Consider the following 17,486-nt stretch of genomic DNA (forward strand, 5'->3'; position numbering starts at 1 on the left):
TTGGTGTCCCCGCAGGTTTTTGTGAGGTTTGCAGTGACGGGGCGAGGCCCCAGGTCCGTTGCAGGTTCCGTCGGCCCGGCCCGGCCCGGCCCAGCCCTGTCCGGGACGCGGCTGCCGCGGTCCCAAACGCGCTCACGGCCCGGCCGAGACACCGCGGCCGCCCAGGCTTGTGGCGGCTGCGGGAGGGGCCGCGCAGAGGAGATATCCGCAACCCCCCGCCCGCCGCGGGAAAGGTCACCGTGCGACCTGGCTGCAAGAGCTCCGCGGGGGCCGCCGCGACCCACCCCGGCCCGCCCCGCGGTCACCCGAGCGTTACCTGGAGCCGGCGGGCGCCGGGCGCTGCAGCCGTTTGAATGAGGCTGGGCTGGGGCCGCGGTGCCGGGCGCGGCGGGGGGCGGGCCGGGGGCAGGGCCGGGGCGGCAGCGGCGATAGGCTGCGGCCATGCGGAGTGGCGCGGGGCTGCTGCTGGCGCTGGGCGCCGCGGGGGTGCTGCTCCTCCGCTTCCTCGTCCTCCTGCCGCGGCGGGCCCGCCGCGCCCTGCCCGTGAGTACCGCGGCGAGGGGCCGGAGCTCGCCGGCACAGCCCGCGGGAGGCGCCCCCGGGGCCCAAAATGGCGCCGGGCCGTGTGGCCGGGCCGGGCCGGGCCGGGCCGGGCTGAGATGCCGCAGGTGCCGAGGCTGGAACGGCGCTGCCCGGCCCGGGCCGGGCTGGTGCAGCCGGACACATGCTGTGAGGGGGGCGAAGCGCCGAGCAGGGCACGGCCCGGGGCGATGAGGCCCCCGCCGCGAGGCTCGGCCGGGCCGGGCCGCGGTGCAGCGGGCGCTGCCCTCGCATCCCGCGGTGCGGAGACTGCTCCCCTGTTCCCCCCGCAGTGCTTCACGTGAAGGGGAACACGTTCATATAATCATAGAACGGCTTGCGCTGGAAGGGACCTTAAAGGTCATGCAGTTCCAGCCCCTTGCCATGTGCAGGGACACCTTCCACTAGACCAGGTTGCTCAGAGCCCTGTCCACCCTGGCCTTGAACACTTCCAGAGATGGGGGATCCACAGCTTCTCTGGGCAACTTGCTCCAGTGCCTCACCACCCTCACAGTTAAGATTTTTTTTTCTAATATCTAATCTAAACCTACTCTCAATTTGAACCCATTCCCCCTTGTCCTGTCACTACGTGCACTTGTAAATAGTCTCCCCACAGGAAGTAAAAGGCCACAATTAGGTCACCCCAAAGCCTTTTCCAGGCTGAACAATCTAAATTCTCTCAGCCTTGTCTCATATGAGAGGTTCTCCATCGTTCTGATCATCTTGGTGGCCTCCCCTGAACTCACTCCAACAGGTTCATGTCCTTCCTCTTCTGGGACCCCGGAGCTCGATGCAGCACTGCAGAGTGGAGAGACAGAAGCATCTCCCTTGTCCATGCTGCTTTGGATGCAGCCCGGGATACGATTTGCTCTCTAAGCCAGTGTCTTTGCTTCAGGACCTCTAGCTCAGTCCTGCCCCCCAGAATGGCCAGATAACAGCTGCAGCCTGATTGCAGCCTTCCACTTCACTCTTCCATCTTCTCTCCACTCTGCTTCTCTTACTTTCCCCCATCCCTCTTCCACTTGAGAAAGTAGCTTCTATGTAGTGAATACTGTCAGTTCTTTTTCTTGGGATTAAAAACGTCAACTTTCCCAATCCTGGAGAAAGAAACAAGTCAAGTTTACTTTGTAGCTGCACTTATCTTAAAATCAATCTGTTTGATAACATCGGGGGATGGTTGGGGAGAGCATAAAAGGGAACAGGATCAAAAAAAACAAGCGGCACATTAGAAAAAGAGTCTAGGTAAACATGGCATATTCCCACATTGTCTAGAGAGATCGGCTGAAAAAGTAGCTTTGATTTCTTCAGTCTGTTTTGCAGTAAATGTATAATTCTGATAGATCATCTGTATTAGTAAAATAAATTACACTGCTTAATAAACTGGTCATATCCTAGTAGGAAGAGCTGTGTGTGTCTGAGCTCACTGCAGGTTGAAATGAGGCTGCCCACTAGGCTGCCTGAACTGCGAGGAATGTGTATCAGTGTTGTAGATCACACAGCAAGCACAGAGAGTATTGCTCTGCCCACATGCCACAGCAGCACCTCTGGTGCAGTAAGTTATTCTGTGCTCTTAGCAGATCCCAGGCACCCTGTCCTAGGCACCCTGTCAGCACTGCACATGAGTGCTGTCTCCCGTGCAGTGTTTCCCGGGAACACTGTATGAGCCCGAGTGAGGGAGGCACCTGAACTTCCTCTGAATGCTCATTAAGGTCACTGTGCTGATAACTGGTCCTCTCTGACTGTCCCAGCACTGAGTCAAATTAAGCTGCAGATTGGCCTTACCAAACTTCAGGAACAGGCCCATTAAGCCTTATCTCAGGACTTTCAAAAGATAAGGGTGACTGGGCTTTTATGTGTACAGAAGTTTTTCTGGGATAGGATCCTTTTGGCTGGGAATGGGGTTGATGCTTGCTGTCAACCCTGGGAGCTCTTGGTCCATCAGGCATTGCACAAACAGGCAGAGGCACAGAAGTGAGATCCAGTACATCCCTTGGGTTTTTCACGCTCCTTGGTGCTACTGGGGCCTCAGGCTGTTATGAGCCATGATGCTGTAGTCATGTATTTTATCACCAGCAGTTAGGGCTATAGCAAATAACAATCACAGGATCCTTCTTTTACTGTAAGTTGTCCCTCACTTTCCTTGCTATTATAGGCAAGTGAAAGGATTTTTAAACCTCATTTCTGTCTAAGCTTTGGTTGTTTGTTTGGGGACTTTCTTTTAAGGAGCTAGTGATGGTTGATGTTTGGGTATCTTCTTTGATTGTCTGTCCTATGTTCTGGAACAGCTGCTTATTTCCTGCACACTTCCTGCTCTTTTGGGAAGTCCTCTGCCTTCAAGATTCAGAGGCAAAGAGTCTAGGGAGGTGAGAGAGAGAAAAAAAGTCAAATCCTTTCTTTCTCCATGGGCCAGTTTGTTGAGTTATTGTGGGAGGTGACCTTGACAACTTCTGTGACCTGGTTCATGTTTGATTTTCATCTCTCTTGGAGTTGTGTCTCTCTAAATTAAATTCAGACTGAGCACTGTATATTTAATTCTTGCTTATCTTTTCTCCTTTAGCTGTAGCTATCTTTAGAGCTTCAATAGAGCTAGTCTGTACCTGGGTGCTCTTTGTCTGAGTATAGGTTATAGTGTAATATTATTGTGGGTATTTGTATTATAACTTCAGGATAGACTTTTGATTAGTTCTTGTTTCAGCTTCAGATCACAACTCCCCTTTGAGAGCAGTTACTTCAACATGAGCTATAGGATAGGGTGTAGCTTATTTGCTTATTGTTCTCACCCTGAGTTTGTGCAGTAATGCTCTGATCGCTATCACCCTGCAATCATCCCTTATTGCTGCTTCCCTACACCACATCAGCCAATCAAGAGAGGAGAGAGCACTGGTGATTGACCCATTTCTCTCTGAAAATGTGGCTGCACCAGCCAGTGCAATTCATACATAAGTATGTTCATATTCCAGCCACTGTGAATTCAGTAACAGGCAATATTAGTTGCAGATATCTCCAGAGAGATGGAACTGACCTCACTTCCTTATTGCAATCTCTAGATTTTTATTGTTTTATCACATTATTGCCTCATGGATATGGTTCCAATTTGGAGCATTGTGCAGCACAGCAGCTAGCAGCCTTCTAGCTGGGTTAAGTGCTAGTTCATTGCTTCACACCTGTCGTGAGGAGATGGCTTTCAAGCAAAGACAGAGGGTGAATGGGCAGTGTTTTGCTACAGGCTTCTCTTCAGGATTTGGGATTCTGCTTTCATATATATCTCAAGCCTGTTGTGTCACACCAGATAGAATATCAAATCTTCTTTCTCAATTTATCTGTCAGTCAAAAGATAGTAATAATGTAGGAGCAAACCGTAGGATTTGATAAGTTGTTCCTCTTAAGACTGCAGAGTTTCAGAAGGAAGCTCTAACCTGTAGTCACATTCCTGCATGCTAAAATACAGCATGGAAAGTGCCGCATCGAGTGGGAGTAGGTGGGGAACAGGCAGTAGTCACTCAGCAGCTAAAAGAGCTGCTGTACAGTTCAAGCCAGTGACATCCTGCCATTTGGGTGTTTTCTATGCTGCTTTTTCTTATTAATGACTATGAACTGGTAGATCATTAACTTCTGTTGAGGTGTTTCTGTTCTGCTTGTCCACTGATACTTGAAAGAAAGAGTTACTGTTCCAGCTCAGGTATCAAGGCAACACAAATTATTACAGACCAGCAACTGAATAAATTTACGATTTCACAGCATTTGGGAGCTGGTTGTGTTTGTGCAGACAGGTGCCACTGTCATTTGCATCTGGAATTGTACCTGCCCTGGCTGCAGGACTGCAGGTGGCTCCTGTGCTATGGGGCAGGGTGCTGGTGGTGCCTACATTGCAATGTCTGATGGTATCCTATGACTGTCTTTCCCCACACAGGCTGAAGGGAAGGCGGTGCTAATAACAGGCTGTGACAAAGGTTTTGGACATGCCTTGGCAAAATGCCTTCATGCAAAGGGATTTACTGTTTTTGCTGGATGCTTGCTCATGGTGAGTAGTGAAATTGATCAAAAATTTTCTCTGATTAGAGAAAAATGCTTCTCAAGTGAAAGCATCTTCATTTGCAGCCTCCATTTACCCCAGTTTAAGACCTGAGAGAGGTGTAGTGGGTGGGGATCGTTACATCTTCCATTGCTTCATCTTCCTATTGCATCTTGTCATTCCTGTAATTGTGAGCTCTTTAGGGCAGGGTTGGTCTGTCAACTGCATGTCTGTACAGTAGCTTGTACAGTATGGTACTGTTCACTGCTGGAAGCCTCTCAGCAATACCACAGCACACTCAATAAATGTGATATGCCAAGATTGCTATGGTGCTATGGCTTTCTGTCTTCCCTGGTATCCCTGTTGCTGTCTTTCACACTGTCATTTTTTGTGGACACTCTCCCTATACTCATCTCCAAGCTGCCTCTCCTGCATTATTAAGGCTCTGTTTCCAAAATGTCTTGGAACTGTGCTTCTGCAGCTTCTGTACAAGCTATTCAGTTTATGGATAGCTGAATAAACAAATTTACCATGCATTTCTGACATCTTTAGGTCTCACTTCCTGTCACGTGTGTTTGGCAGGTGGTATCACTTGTAAGAGATAAGTTTAGACACAGTGAATCCAAAGGGGTTTCAGACCCCTTATTGTGAAACCCGTTTTATAAACTGGGCCAGCTCCGCTTCCATCTCAGCTGGGATTTTACCTTTACAATGCATTTTTGCTGTTTTGCTAGTCAAAACTCGTGTAATTTCTGACCTGAATTGTTCAAAATCAATTCATGGTCACTCATTTCTCCATTTGAAGATGACCATTTCCACACAGGTACTCAGGGTATGATGATCACAGATTTTTGAGTGCTGTGGACAGTGAGAACAAATAAAGGTGACCTTCTCTGCCTATGTGATCACAGCAGAGGTTACGTTCTTCCACCACACCAGAAGGGAAATTTATTATCAGCTGACATATTGTGTAACTTGAGAACAAGAGCGTCCTGTTGGATAATTGCCACTGTTCGGAAATTTCCATACGGAGCCTCTGTAATTCCTTCAGTAATCATGTCATTTGCTGCTTTGGGATGCCTGTCTCAGTGCTGATAGCAAGTCAGGCACTCTGCAGAGCAGCAGATGTAGGGAACAGAAAGGAGAGGGAAGATAGGGTGGGCTGAGGGGGCTGTTTGGAAGGCACGTGCTAGTGTGGAGCAGAGGTGGAAAGGCTCCATTGGAAACCCCATAAAGAAATGTAATGCTCCTGAAGTGAGGCCTGTTTGTTTGCTGGCTTCATTGCTTGTGAGCTGCAGTAGGTTCCCAGCAGGGTCAGAGCAGGTATGGGGGCAGCTGTCATAAAGCAGGTGCCAGGCTCTTAGTTCACACCCAGTTAGTCCGTCACCACTTAACATGCTTTTATACAGAGAATTAAAGGATCCCTGATGTACTACATCACCACAGAAATACAGGATAATAGACTCTGAGGTGCATCAGGAGCTTCTCAATGATCAGACAGTCAAATATAAAGTTACAGGAATAAAAAGAACATGGCAGGCAGGCTGAGAAGAACTGGAAATAATCAAATGCAAAAAGGTTTGCATTTAGCAAGGGCAAGTAACTCCACTGAGAGAGTTTCTGTTAATATATTAGGATTGAGACAGAAAACCATACTGAAATAGGTTATAAAATAACCTTAAAAGTAGAAAGTACAAGAAAAGTTGAAATAATCAGTTTTATTTTCTTTGATCTTACTGAAAAAAGAATAAATTGTTTTCAGATGCTTACTGCCAGCAGTTGTCATGAGGACTGTAGTCAAGAAAAGGTAAAGAACAAGGGATGTTTATATTAATTAATGTGCTTAAGTTCACCAGGCCTGATGAAATATACTGAAGAGGATTTAGAGGATGAGCCATTGTGGTTTCTGCCCCTTGGATGATATTTTGAAGAGGCCAGGGGATTTCCAGAAGGCTGGAAGAGGGCAGATATTGTACTTCCCAAAGTAGTTCTCTGGAACTGCCAACCCGGTAGCTCACCTCCAGTGCACTGGATGCAGTTGCCACACACTGCCCTGTCAGTTTTACAAATTACTGGGTCATAGTGTGATGCACCTTGCCTGTATAATTTTACTGGGAACAGACTGTGCTGTGTCAGTCCAATCTCATTCTGGCTAAGCAGCAGAGTGGCTAAAGGGGAAGGAATCAATGTATCCTGAATAAGGGTTTTGTTACAGTTTGTTACAGTCCCTCATGATAGTCTCATGAGCAAACTCATGTTCTAAGTGACTGCTGTTCAGTCCCAGGACCATTTTCTTGGAAGTACCTCCTGGAAGAGAGTTTTCACTTGGAAAAAAATACACACAGAACCAGACAGAGAAGATTATTGGCCTTTTGGGAAACAGGGTTCAAAATGATCCTGACAGATTGGATGGAGTCTGAAATCAATTACGTGACATCCAGTAATGACAAGCATGAGGTGTTCCGCTCAGGAAACACAGGAAGGGAGTGGGTGGATGGCAGCAGCGGGGTGGGGAGGAACTGGTGCACATGGAGCAAGCTGGCTGGATCCATGGGAGTTCAGCATTGTGTTCGTGGCTTCCTGATTCTCCTGACATCTCATTGCAGGTACCCAAGTGCTTGCCAGGACCTAATCCTGCATCCTAGGAGCTTCCCTGGGAAAAAGTCATGGCCGTGTCTGTAACAGGAGGGCTCTCCACTAACGAACATCTGTGTGTTCTGCCTATTCTCAGCACCACTGCACTGGGATCCTCCAAACCAGAACAGGGGACAGGAGTGAGGAGGGGAAGGGGAGGCAGCCAAAGCTGGAGCAAGTTTCCTCGGCTGGGTAGAGAGGGTTTGTGGAGCTGCTGGGCTCCCCAGCCAGGAGCAGCCCCTGCTAGGCACAGGGTGGGGTGGGCAGGCAGAGCCTGCAGGGCTGTGAGGGCAGGATAACCAGCTGATAGGAGATAGCTGGGAGGAAGTGGCACAGTGACACTGAAGGCCTGCAGAGAGTACTTGGGCAGCAGGATGGCTTTCAACTCTGATGGAACTGGAAAGTGGAAGCTGGGAGATTCTCTGAGAGGACAAAGCCAGCAAAGGGAGGTGGAGAGAGGCTTTGCAGGAGCAGTTGGGCCACTGCTGCCAGCACCTCACTTGATTCGGCTGCTGTGTGGCTCCTGTTGGTGAAGGTCATGAAGGTTATCCCTGGGAGGACAGTCTTGCTGTTCCCATGGGAGCTGTTGCAGGTGTTATCCCAGCCAGCAAATCTACCATTTAAAAATAAGGAGAAAGTACCATGTGGTACCTAACAAGGATGTGCTTACAGCCCCTGAAGAGACCACAGAACATATGATGATGCTCACTTGCTTCTATAAAAATCTGTACCTGCTTCATTTGTGAAGAGGTGTTCTGGGCAAAAGAGTTAAGCACTTTGTTTTACAGTTAAATAGTGTCTAAGGTGGTGTCTGCAACTATGAAAAGTGGTCCCAATTGATTCTGCATGTTGAAGTCAGTCTTCCAAAATCAATGTATTTTGTCAATAATGAGTAAATTGTGGCTGGGGGGATAACTTTGCAGATAGAGTTGCATTGGTGATAGGGGAAAATTCATTTCTGTATGAACAATACAAACCATTTTTACTGAATTTGTAAGTTGCCAGCCTATGACTTGGTTTCTCAAAAAGCAATTTATAACTGTTATGCAAGATTAAAGAAAAAAAATGAAGGGAAAGGTCTTTTCAGTGCTCGAAAAACAATTGGCACTTGAATGCAGATATAGTTATGTTTTGGTTTTGTACAGATACAGTAAATCTTTCTCTTTACAAGCTGAATTAGCTCATCTTTATTCATTGTTAAGGAGCGGAAATTTGCTTTATATAACTCAGTGAGATGCAAGAGCATCTTCCAGAAATACAGTAAGGCATCATACAACCCTCATCTGTTTCAAAGGGAATATAATATTTTGGTGACTATGTTGTTGACTACTTGTAACACCACTTTGAGATTGTTTTCGTGGCTGGATAAGAGGGCCAACACAGCATGTCACTGTGTTTGATGTGCATTAGAAAAGCTTCAAACTTTATTTGCTGTTGTTCTTGTACTGGGAAGTAAGTCAGTTGTGAAATGACATGCAGCCGTGGGGCCAATAACTCATTCCTACTATTGTCATGTTGCCAATGTAACTATATATTGATTTTTAAGAGAACTGCCCTGTTTTGCTCACGTTTGTGATGGACATTTCAGCTCTTTTCCTTCGTTACATGTCATTGTTCACTGAACTGAAGGTGGAGATGAGATGTTATATACTATATTAATTAAATAGCCTGAGATATTTATAAAAAACTAGCAGTTACATATTTTTTATATCTGCCTGGCTGCAGAGGCTGCTGGGCAGATGACTGTGGGCGGGTTGCTCGCCTTATTTGCCCTTGTGCTGTGGGAGTTGGTATCAAGTGCTAAAGGAAGAGTGGCAGCCAGGCATGGTGACTCACCAATTCATAACTTCTTCCTCCCAAATGAGGCAGAGCTTGTGATTCAGGGAATAGGTTTTTTTTGTGAATTAAGTATCAAGCCTGCTGTGAAACTATGTGGCTACTCTGTACTCTTTTCACTTTTATTTGTTATTTACCACCTGAGCTAGGCTGTAAGGCTTAGGCAGCAATCCTACCTGGAAGTGAGCAGGTAAAATTTGGAATTTTAACTGTGTTTATGTTTGACTAAATAAGAAAACCCACAGTAGTAATAGAGTCTCTTATGACAGCAGTGGCATGGGGAGGAAAGGAAGGAAAAGGGTGGAAAGGAAAGCAGAGCCATGAAGTTCTTATTGCCTATAGAGTAAAAAAATAAGTTCATTCTTCCTTAGCCAGAATCTTCTTTCATGCCTCATGTCTGTAATTGTGCCACTGTGTAGCAGATCTCAACTGAGCTTGTATTCCTGAACCTCTGACTGCAATTTCTGTACAAGTTACGTTACCTGTAGAGCACAGAGACTGAGGCAGTGGGGAGTCACTCATGGTTCTCCCTGGCTGGCACAGTATTTCAGCATGTTAAGGATGTGAAACCCATTGTGTGAGGAGCCAAGAGCAGGGTGGGCTTCATGGTGCTTCAGGGCAGTGGGTCACTGATGCAGTTCTGGAAGTGGTGCTGGAGGGAACAGGAGGATGGCACACTGGTTTGTGTATATTTGTGCACCAAGTTCACACCTGTGTGTGCAATGTCAGTAGCTTCTATTTCTTGTCCATGTGAACATGCCTGGCCCCAAGCTGCATTGCAATTCTTGGTCCATCTTAGTGGGACACCTTTCTGTTCTGCTGAACAGGAGGAGAATGGAGATGGAGCCAGGGAGCTGAAGAACATGAAGTCAGACCGGATGAAAGTGCTACAGATGGATGTGTGCAGTGATCAGGAAGTGGCTCAGGCTGTTGATTTTGTGAAGAGGACCCTGAAGGATCCAGAGGAAGGTATGTAGGGATCATTTGCTCACAGAATCCTTTCTACAGGGCAGACTGTGCATTGACCAGGTCTTTCTCTCTGTGCACCACCAAAAGAAGGTTAACAAGCCTGAAGGCCTGTGACAGTGGCTGGCAGTCAGGCTGTGCTGTACTCGGGTCAGTGAGGACAATTGTCTTGCTATTGATGTGGCAGCCACATGGAAAGAGACCAAGACTGACTGGAGGATTAGGCTTTAACTCTACATCCCAAAAAAGCAATGAGTGGCAGCAAGCCCACAAGTATCTGTGTCTTTGTCCTTGAATATCTGTGAAGGGCATAGAATGGCCAGAGCTTGATCCCTTCCTTGTGCTCCTGCCACATGTGCTCCTAGCTCATGTAGACCTTGCAAGTGACCCTGCTAATGAAGAGATGATGGGCCCTGGCTGCTTACTGCTGCTGTTCGCTCTGCTGTGTGGGTACAACTGAGTGCTCATTTGGAGCAGATTTGAACCGCCCTCAAACCTGGATTAATCTTCAGCCAGAACAATCCATGTTTTCAGTTTGCCATGCAATATCCCAGAGGTTATGTGAAGTGGAATCCAGGGTAGGCTTGGCATAGATGACCTTAATCCACATGTCACCTTAAGCATGAGTCCAACTCATGGACACTGAAAGCATGTCAAGGGAGATAGGAGTCCCATCTTTTCTTCTTGGAAGTGCTTTGGCAGTGGGATGTGAGTTTACAGTCAGAGCCTGATGTGACACAACCTGACCTCTTCCCATATGATGAATTTGTGAGGCTTCTTGCCCTGCATAGGCTTCTCTGCAGCCTCTATGCCAGTAGCAAGCTGGACAGCAGCTGTAGACACAGGCTGCGGGTGAACTGAAGTTTGACATCTGTGGCTTCAGGACTTCAGGGTTGTGACTTGAAGTTGGTTGCTCCTCTTGAAGCTCAGATGAGTCTGCCATGGCCCTGTTTTTGTTCACAGCAAGTATTAAGCTAGTAAATAACAATAGCTCTAATCTTCATGCAAATTACATGAGCACACCTTTTCTTCTAAAACAAGCATATGAAATCTAACTGAGTACTGTACAAGCTCTGATCCCACACATGTTCTCTCTGCACGATTTTTCTTCCTACACAATCACCCAGCCCTCCTCATGCTTTTCACAGCTTCTTAAGCTTTTCCTGAAGAGCCCAGCAACAGCAGTGGTGGCACAGAGCCTTGTCCCAGTGAGTGAAAGCTTGGAAGGGAGCAGCTCTGTTGCTTCTATAAATGCAGCAGTGTTTGCCAAACTGTGTGTGTAGCAGGGACAGAGAAGTCTTGCATCCCTGATCAGCAAGTTGGACCGGTTCCTCCTGTAGCTCTTTGCCCGAGCGAAGTGTGTAAAGCAACAAAGGCTTCTCTTTAGGCCCATTGGTGTGACTGAGGTTTGAGGCTTCCTGATAAATAGTGCTCAAAAAATAAGTGCTGGAATATAAAGGCTATTGAGACTGAGGTGCCTTGAGCAGAGGTGTTGTTGCACACTGAATGTGGCCCCAGAGGAGCTAGTGCAGAACAGTTCTTGGGCTGTACAGTTCTTTATACCTCTTCTCCCTGTGCTGTGTACATAAGGCTGAATTCATTTGATAGGAGTGCCTGTTTGTTTTCGGTCTCATGCAGTTCCCACTGTATTGTTGACTCTAGAGATGTAATAGTGATAAGGTTCTGCTCAATAAACACACCGCTGTCCAGCAAACAGCCCTGTGACTGGACTCCCCTCAGCACTTTGTTCTGTTTGTAACGTGCCCTGATCTGTGAGTAATGGAATTCCAGCAACAAACTATTGTAAACAATGATTCAGGGACATTCATGAGGACTAACATCACAACCCAGGCAATGGGAAATTGTTGTACAGAGATTTACAGGAATTTGTAAGGAATACTCTGCAGAGGTCAGTTTGTGACCGACAGTTTAAGTCTTTGGTAAATCCCTGCCAAATTTTCTCTGCATTTTTTTTTGTTACTGGTGAAATTACTCCATCAGGTGCCTTGTTTCCATGGTCCTCCTGCTAGCAGTTAGACCTTGCTTTGCAGCACAAAAGGAACCCCATTCAGGCTGAGATGCTGTGCTGGATGCAGATCAGTGTGAATTTCAGTCATCTTGACCCACTAAAACTGGGAGCTTCAGTAAGTGAAGCAGCAACAGGCTGCTGTACACAGCTGGTCAACAGCCTTCAGGGAGAACAACCTTAGCTGGGAATGGGGCAGGGTTACTGGGGCCCATGTGAGAGCACAGAGTCAGCCTGCCAAGGGCATATTGGTGTTTTTAAGTGAAACAGGAGGATAAATTCCATTGCACAATGGCAGAATATTGCAATTTGCTTAGAGGACTATGTTTGGTAAAATAAATGGTTACTATCTGAATCAATACAGGGAAGAAGTTAAAAGGCTTTCATACTTCAGAGTAGGGAAGCTATGGAGCAGAGGCAGGGCAAATAGCCCAAAAAACATTTGAGAGCTTGATAACTTTTATCAACAGAATGGCATGACATTGGTGCTTTTGATAGCAATGTTGGAGCTCCCTGGACATGAAGACTCCTTCTCAGCCCTGTGTTAGTTCTTGGTGGTAAAAGGAAGGTCCTGGAGTAGAAAGGGACCCCACCTTCAACTGAGTCCAATGCAGCCCTGATAGTCCAGCCCCAACTTCAACACAGTGAAAAATAACCATGGTGAATGGCAGGACATTGAATGAGGAGCAACTCTGTTGTCTTGTTCCAGCTTCTCTGCTTATTCCTTGTGCAGTTTATGGCTGCACAGTCCCATGTTTCAATAAATCCATGAAGTATGGATTCAGCCCTACGAATGTTTGCCACTGGGACTCCTGCAGTAATTGCTTTGAAGGGTCACGTCCTTGCTGACCCGCTAAGTCCTGACATGTAAGGAGTTCATCATGGAAGCTCTTGGGAAGTGCAGTCAATTTAATTTTGACAGGACTACATTCAAAAAAGACTTTAATTTTTACATTCTAGTGGTTGTAAGGGTTGGTTGGAAGTTTGTTAACTCCTGATAAAGTTAGGTTGAGGAAAATCAAATACTTGGACTAAAACACAGCAGCTGTTAACCAGGTCATGAATGTGCAGATCAATACCATGCACCCTCCAAAACAGTGAGCCAGAGTTGTGAAGGGGATTTAGAAACCCAAAATACTTGTTTTCTTTCCTTTTATTTTTTTTTCTCCTAATTGCAGGAAAGTCCAGACCCTTCCAAATTGCAAAATCCATTATAAAGTCACCGAGTAGAGACAAACCTAGGATCAACAGGAGGCTTAAAAGAGAGTCAGCCTTTTAAAGCCCCAGAACAGCATTTGGCAGTACAGGAGATATTCAGGGAGGCAGTACTTGTGCGGCCCCATCACTTTCCTTGGTGTTCCAAACAAGTCCCTGGTATAGCAAGACTGTATTTCATCTCCTTGCTGGGTTTTCTCTACAACTTTTTCTACAAAAGTGCCCAGTTCTTTGTTAAGGTTTTAGGTTACTGTGAACAACAAGAAAAGTGGCTTCTCTGTGACACTCTTCCTTGTCCTGCTCTTTAATAATATTTTTTTTTTCACAGGTCTGTGGGGCCTTGTGAACAATGCTGGCATCTCAACCTTCGGAGAGGTGGAATTTGCAAGTTTAGACAACTACAAGACGGTGGCAGAGGTCAATCTATGGGGCACTGTGAGGGTGACAAAGGCTTTCCTGCCCCTCATTCGCAGAGCTAAAGGTACATGGTGGGCAGTGTGGTAAGGCTCAGAGGTTTTGTAGCACAGCAAAGAGATGTAGCTAGAAATCCAGGCTGTACTTGGGGGAATGCCTGTGCAGTCAAGGGAGGGTTTCTGAGGATGCCATGTAAGCATTTGGTAGTACAGGTTCTTCTTGGGGCAGTCCAGGCACCTACACAGCAGGTGCTATCTTAAACATCCAAAATATCAGAGACTGTTGTGCCATGTTGGCAGATATCACACAGACAAGATAATACAGAGTCCAAAGAGTGGTCATGTTTGGAAAACTGAATCCTATTCCATTCACAGGTGACTTCAGGTAGTGACAGAATAAATGAGAGTGAATTACAGCCATTTTAGATATCTTACGAGACAATGGTATTATCAAAACTCTTTGTTTTATATTGAAAAAAGATATGCATGAGCAGAACTCTGAAGAGCTTCTTTACTTAGCGTGTGTGGGAACGCTGGTACAGGTGTGTTCTGTGAGGACAAAAAGGGGCTATATTAAGAAGATCGCTCAGATGCCATTCCCAGACAGCAGTTAACCACTAAACAAGCTCCATCTCCCTACAAAAAGTGTCTTACCCATCAGGTCAGCAAGTGGTTCTCACAGTGCCTCTAAGTTACACTTAGGTCTGGAATGAGACAGCAGAGCTGCCCACTTGTTTCTCAGCTGAAATTTTGAGCTGCAGAAGGGTGTTGTGTTCCATGGCTGTGAAAATTCTCTCTGCAAAAATAGCTGGTGGAATTTCAAGGGCCTATTTGCAAGTGTATCTGAAACCATAGTGCACACGTCTTGTCTTGGATAAAGGCTGAGACACACAGAGGAGTGACCACTGCTGTCACTGCCCTGTCACTGCCCCTGAGTTGTGAGCTTTGCAGCTTGTGACACTCCAGGCTGGGAACTTAAGCCCTTCTCTAGCAAGACACACGAGTGGGGCACACTCCTAAGAACACACAGCTAGCAGTCTCTGAAGATCTCATTTCCCTACTTGGAAATTAGGAGGGAAATATCTTGAATCCTTTGTAAATTCTTTGATGCAGAGATGGACATATGCACCCTCCCTGGAGGAGGTCAGAACAGGGGTTAGCCTTGCTTGAGGCAGGAGAGAAAAGCTCTGTGAGAGGGGATGCATATTCAAGATTCAGATTTTAGAAATCAGCATCATCCAACTAAGTACCCTTTTACTGGGATGTTCTGGCTGCTGCTTCTGCAGCCCATCGTCTCTCCCTGACCTTTTCTCTCTAGGCCGTGTGGTGAATATCACGAGCATGTTGGGACGCATGGTGAGTCCATCTCGCTCCTGCTACTGCATTTCCAAGTTTGGGGTGGCAGCCTTCTCGGACTGCCTGAGGCAGGAGATGTACCGCTGGGGGGTCCACGTCATCCTCATCGAGCCCAGTAACTTCGTGGCAGCCACCGGCATCCTGATGGCAGCTGGCATTGACCGGCAGGCCGAGGCTCTGTGGAGTGGGGCCACGGACACGGTGCGGGAGGACTACGGCAGCGAGTATTTCACTCGCCACGTGGCCATGATGAAGTCCTTCGTGAACAGTGGCCTGAAGGACATGTCTCTGGTCTTGAATGACATCACCGAAGCGCTGACGTCCCCGTGCCCGAAGAACCGTTATAACCCCATGGAGACCTACTGGTGGGTGAGGCTGCAGGTCATGACCCACCTGCCCACGGCCATTGCCGACTGGCTTTACATCCCCGGAGCCACCCTGTAGACAGGCATCCTTCAGGCATCCCTCCAGGGCTCCTACTCACACACAGGTTAGGGCTGACCTCTGCGCTCCTTGCTGCTGTGTCTCCCCTGGAGATGCACATGCTTCCACTTTGAGTTATGGCTTCAAGTCATGTGTTGTGGGATGCTAGAACAGCAGAGCTTTTTTGGATCTTTTTTTTTTTCCCCTCATTCTTGTTGTTTGTATTCCTTGCTGTGCTGATTAAAGTTGAAAGGTGTTTTCCTATTAACTATGGAGGAGGCAGAGGAAGGTAAATATAATATGTCAAATATGTGCCAAATATGTGGCTAGTGTAATTAGGTCAGCAGAGTTCCCCCAGTGATAAATTTGGCTTATTAATGGGCTCTTGCTTTTCCTTACAAGGACAAACTGCTAATAGCAGGGCAAAGCTGTTGCTATGAGATGGCTTGAAGGGAGAAACTAAAATGGGAAACAAAATCAGAGTTTTCCATTTGGCTGAAAATGGGTCAGTCACAGTCTTCTATTGTTTTCCTGACACTGCCAGGAAGCTCTGCTGTGCTGTGACTGTCTGCTCTTTCCAGGGAAACAGCAACACTGCCTCTAAACAGCCTCATTACCTAGCTGCAAAGAAGAGTTCTTCCCTCCCTGCACTGTGGCTGGGAGGTACCAGAGCAAACAACTGGGCACAGGGTGGGCAGGGAAAAGCCCTTCTAATAATGCGGTCTGAGCCATCTCTCAGCAGTCCCTGTGGATGCTGGGATTTGCAGCCTCTCTCCACCTGCTGCTGCTGAGCTTTGTGGGACAGGGTTTAAGCTGATGTAGCAAACAAATTTGGCTCCTCTGACTGCTACCTTAGGTGCCTGAACTACTCAGCTGTGGTACAGACACTGTCCAACCATCCCCCTGCTTCCCTCTTGCTGGTAAGGGAGCTGCTGTTGGCATTTCCAAATCAGTTTTTTCATTTATCCTCTGCATTTGAACAGTGATGGGGCACTCTGCAGCCACAGTGTGGCCTGACTATGAGCTCTGGAAGGATGCTTTAAGGGACACATTTCTTATTTTTATTATTGCACAATGAAATCTCCATGTCACACAATCATCTTCTCTGAGAACCTCCTGATAACTGATACAAGCTACTCTTGCCAGTAGAGTATCACCAAGGGTCTCTTCTGTTGGTCACATGCCAGATTTCAACAATGTTTTCCAAGTGCTGGGGCTGCCTGGCTTCTTGCCCCATTCCCTATGTTCCAGTGGTGACCGCTGGTAGAGCAGCCTGGTGGCCAGGCTGGGACCTGAGCCTCTTACTCTAGGGACCAGCTTTTCCTTCCATTGCTTTGCCTTATGTGAGATTAAGTGCCTGTGAAAAGAAATTATAGATTGCTCTTTCTTCATCTGTCTCGGCTACCTCTGACTTGGAAACTGTGCCTTAAACTTTTGTATGCCGCTGGCTGCAAATTCTTGGAGTCTGCATGCAGCCATGAATGCTGTGATGCCTTCAGGAGGAAAGCAGGTTTCCCTTGGAGATGCTGTCAAGGCAGCTTGTCTTACAAGTAGCAACGGCTAGAAATACTGCTGTGCAGTTTGTGTCTTTTCCAGATCATCTGCACAAGGAGATTTCCTAGGATTCAGGACCCAGAAGGATCCCACTGAACTGCAGCTTAAACAGTAATCACTTCTGCCCCCTGCACTGTGAAGTGTGATTAATGTTAAAGAGCTCTGATTTGCACAGAGAGAAAAATAAACTGTGAGATTTGTAAAGCATATGTCTCTGGCTCCAGTGCTCATTTCTACATTTGTTTTTCCACCTCTTTTGAATCTGAGGTTGGGATTTAATTAGGTTCAGTAATTAAGGAGGTGGCTTAATAATAACAATAATATAATAATAATAAATAATAACAAGGTGTTTCAGTGGGACTGTGGAGGCTCAATGAGAACTGCCTGAAGCAGAACAGGCAGCATGGCCCATTTCCTCAGCAGAAGGCAGTTAGAGAGGCTTGTCTGTAAACACAGGCACCATCAGTGTTTG

General features: G+C 47.0%; 2 protein-coding genes across 4 annotated transcripts in view; one reads left to right on the forward strand and one right to left on the reverse strand.

Moving 5' to 3' along the window:
* LOC121671235 (D-beta-hydroxybutyrate dehydrogenase, mitochondrial) overlaps positions 1 to 403 on the reverse strand; it is a 60,459-nt gene extending 60,056 nt beyond the window's left edge. For both annotated transcript variants that reach the window (XM_042042557.1, XM_042042555.1), the window contains exon 1: positions 317 to 403. The gene's annotated coding sequence lies outside the window, so the exon portion shown is untranslated. The remainder of the gene's footprint in view (positions 1 to 316) is intronic.
* LOC121671236 (D-beta-hydroxybutyrate dehydrogenase, mitochondrial-like) lies at positions 394 to 17,223 on the forward strand. Of its 2 annotated transcripts, XM_042042558.1 has the most exons (5): positions 394 to 543; positions 4,490 to 4,600; positions 9,889 to 10,030; positions 13,597 to 13,749; positions 15,000 to 17,223. In XM_042042558.1, the coding sequence occupies exons 1-5, from the start codon at positions 442 to 444 to the stop codon at positions 15,479 to 15,481; spliced, it is 990 nt and encodes a 329-aa protein (XP_041898492.1). In that variant the 5' UTR covers positions 394 to 441; the 3' UTR covers positions 15,482 to 17,223. The 2 variants fall into 2 exon arrangements, with proteins under 2 accessions (XP_041898492.1, XP_041898493.1); XM_042042559.1 differs by lacking the exon at positions 4,490 to 4,600 and having other exon boundaries at positions 422 to 543.
* Positions 17,224 to 17,486: the final 263 nt, after the last annotated feature.

Source organism: Corvus kubaryi, unplaced genomic scaffold (genome assembly GCF_017639235.1).
Source record: "Corvus kubaryi isolate FWS band 111438036 unplaced genomic scaffold, C.kubaryi_AGA036_p1.0 37397, whole genome shotgun sequence".
Taxonomy (NCBI): Eukaryota; Metazoa; Chordata; class Aves; order Passeriformes; family Corvidae; genus Corvus; species Corvus kubaryi.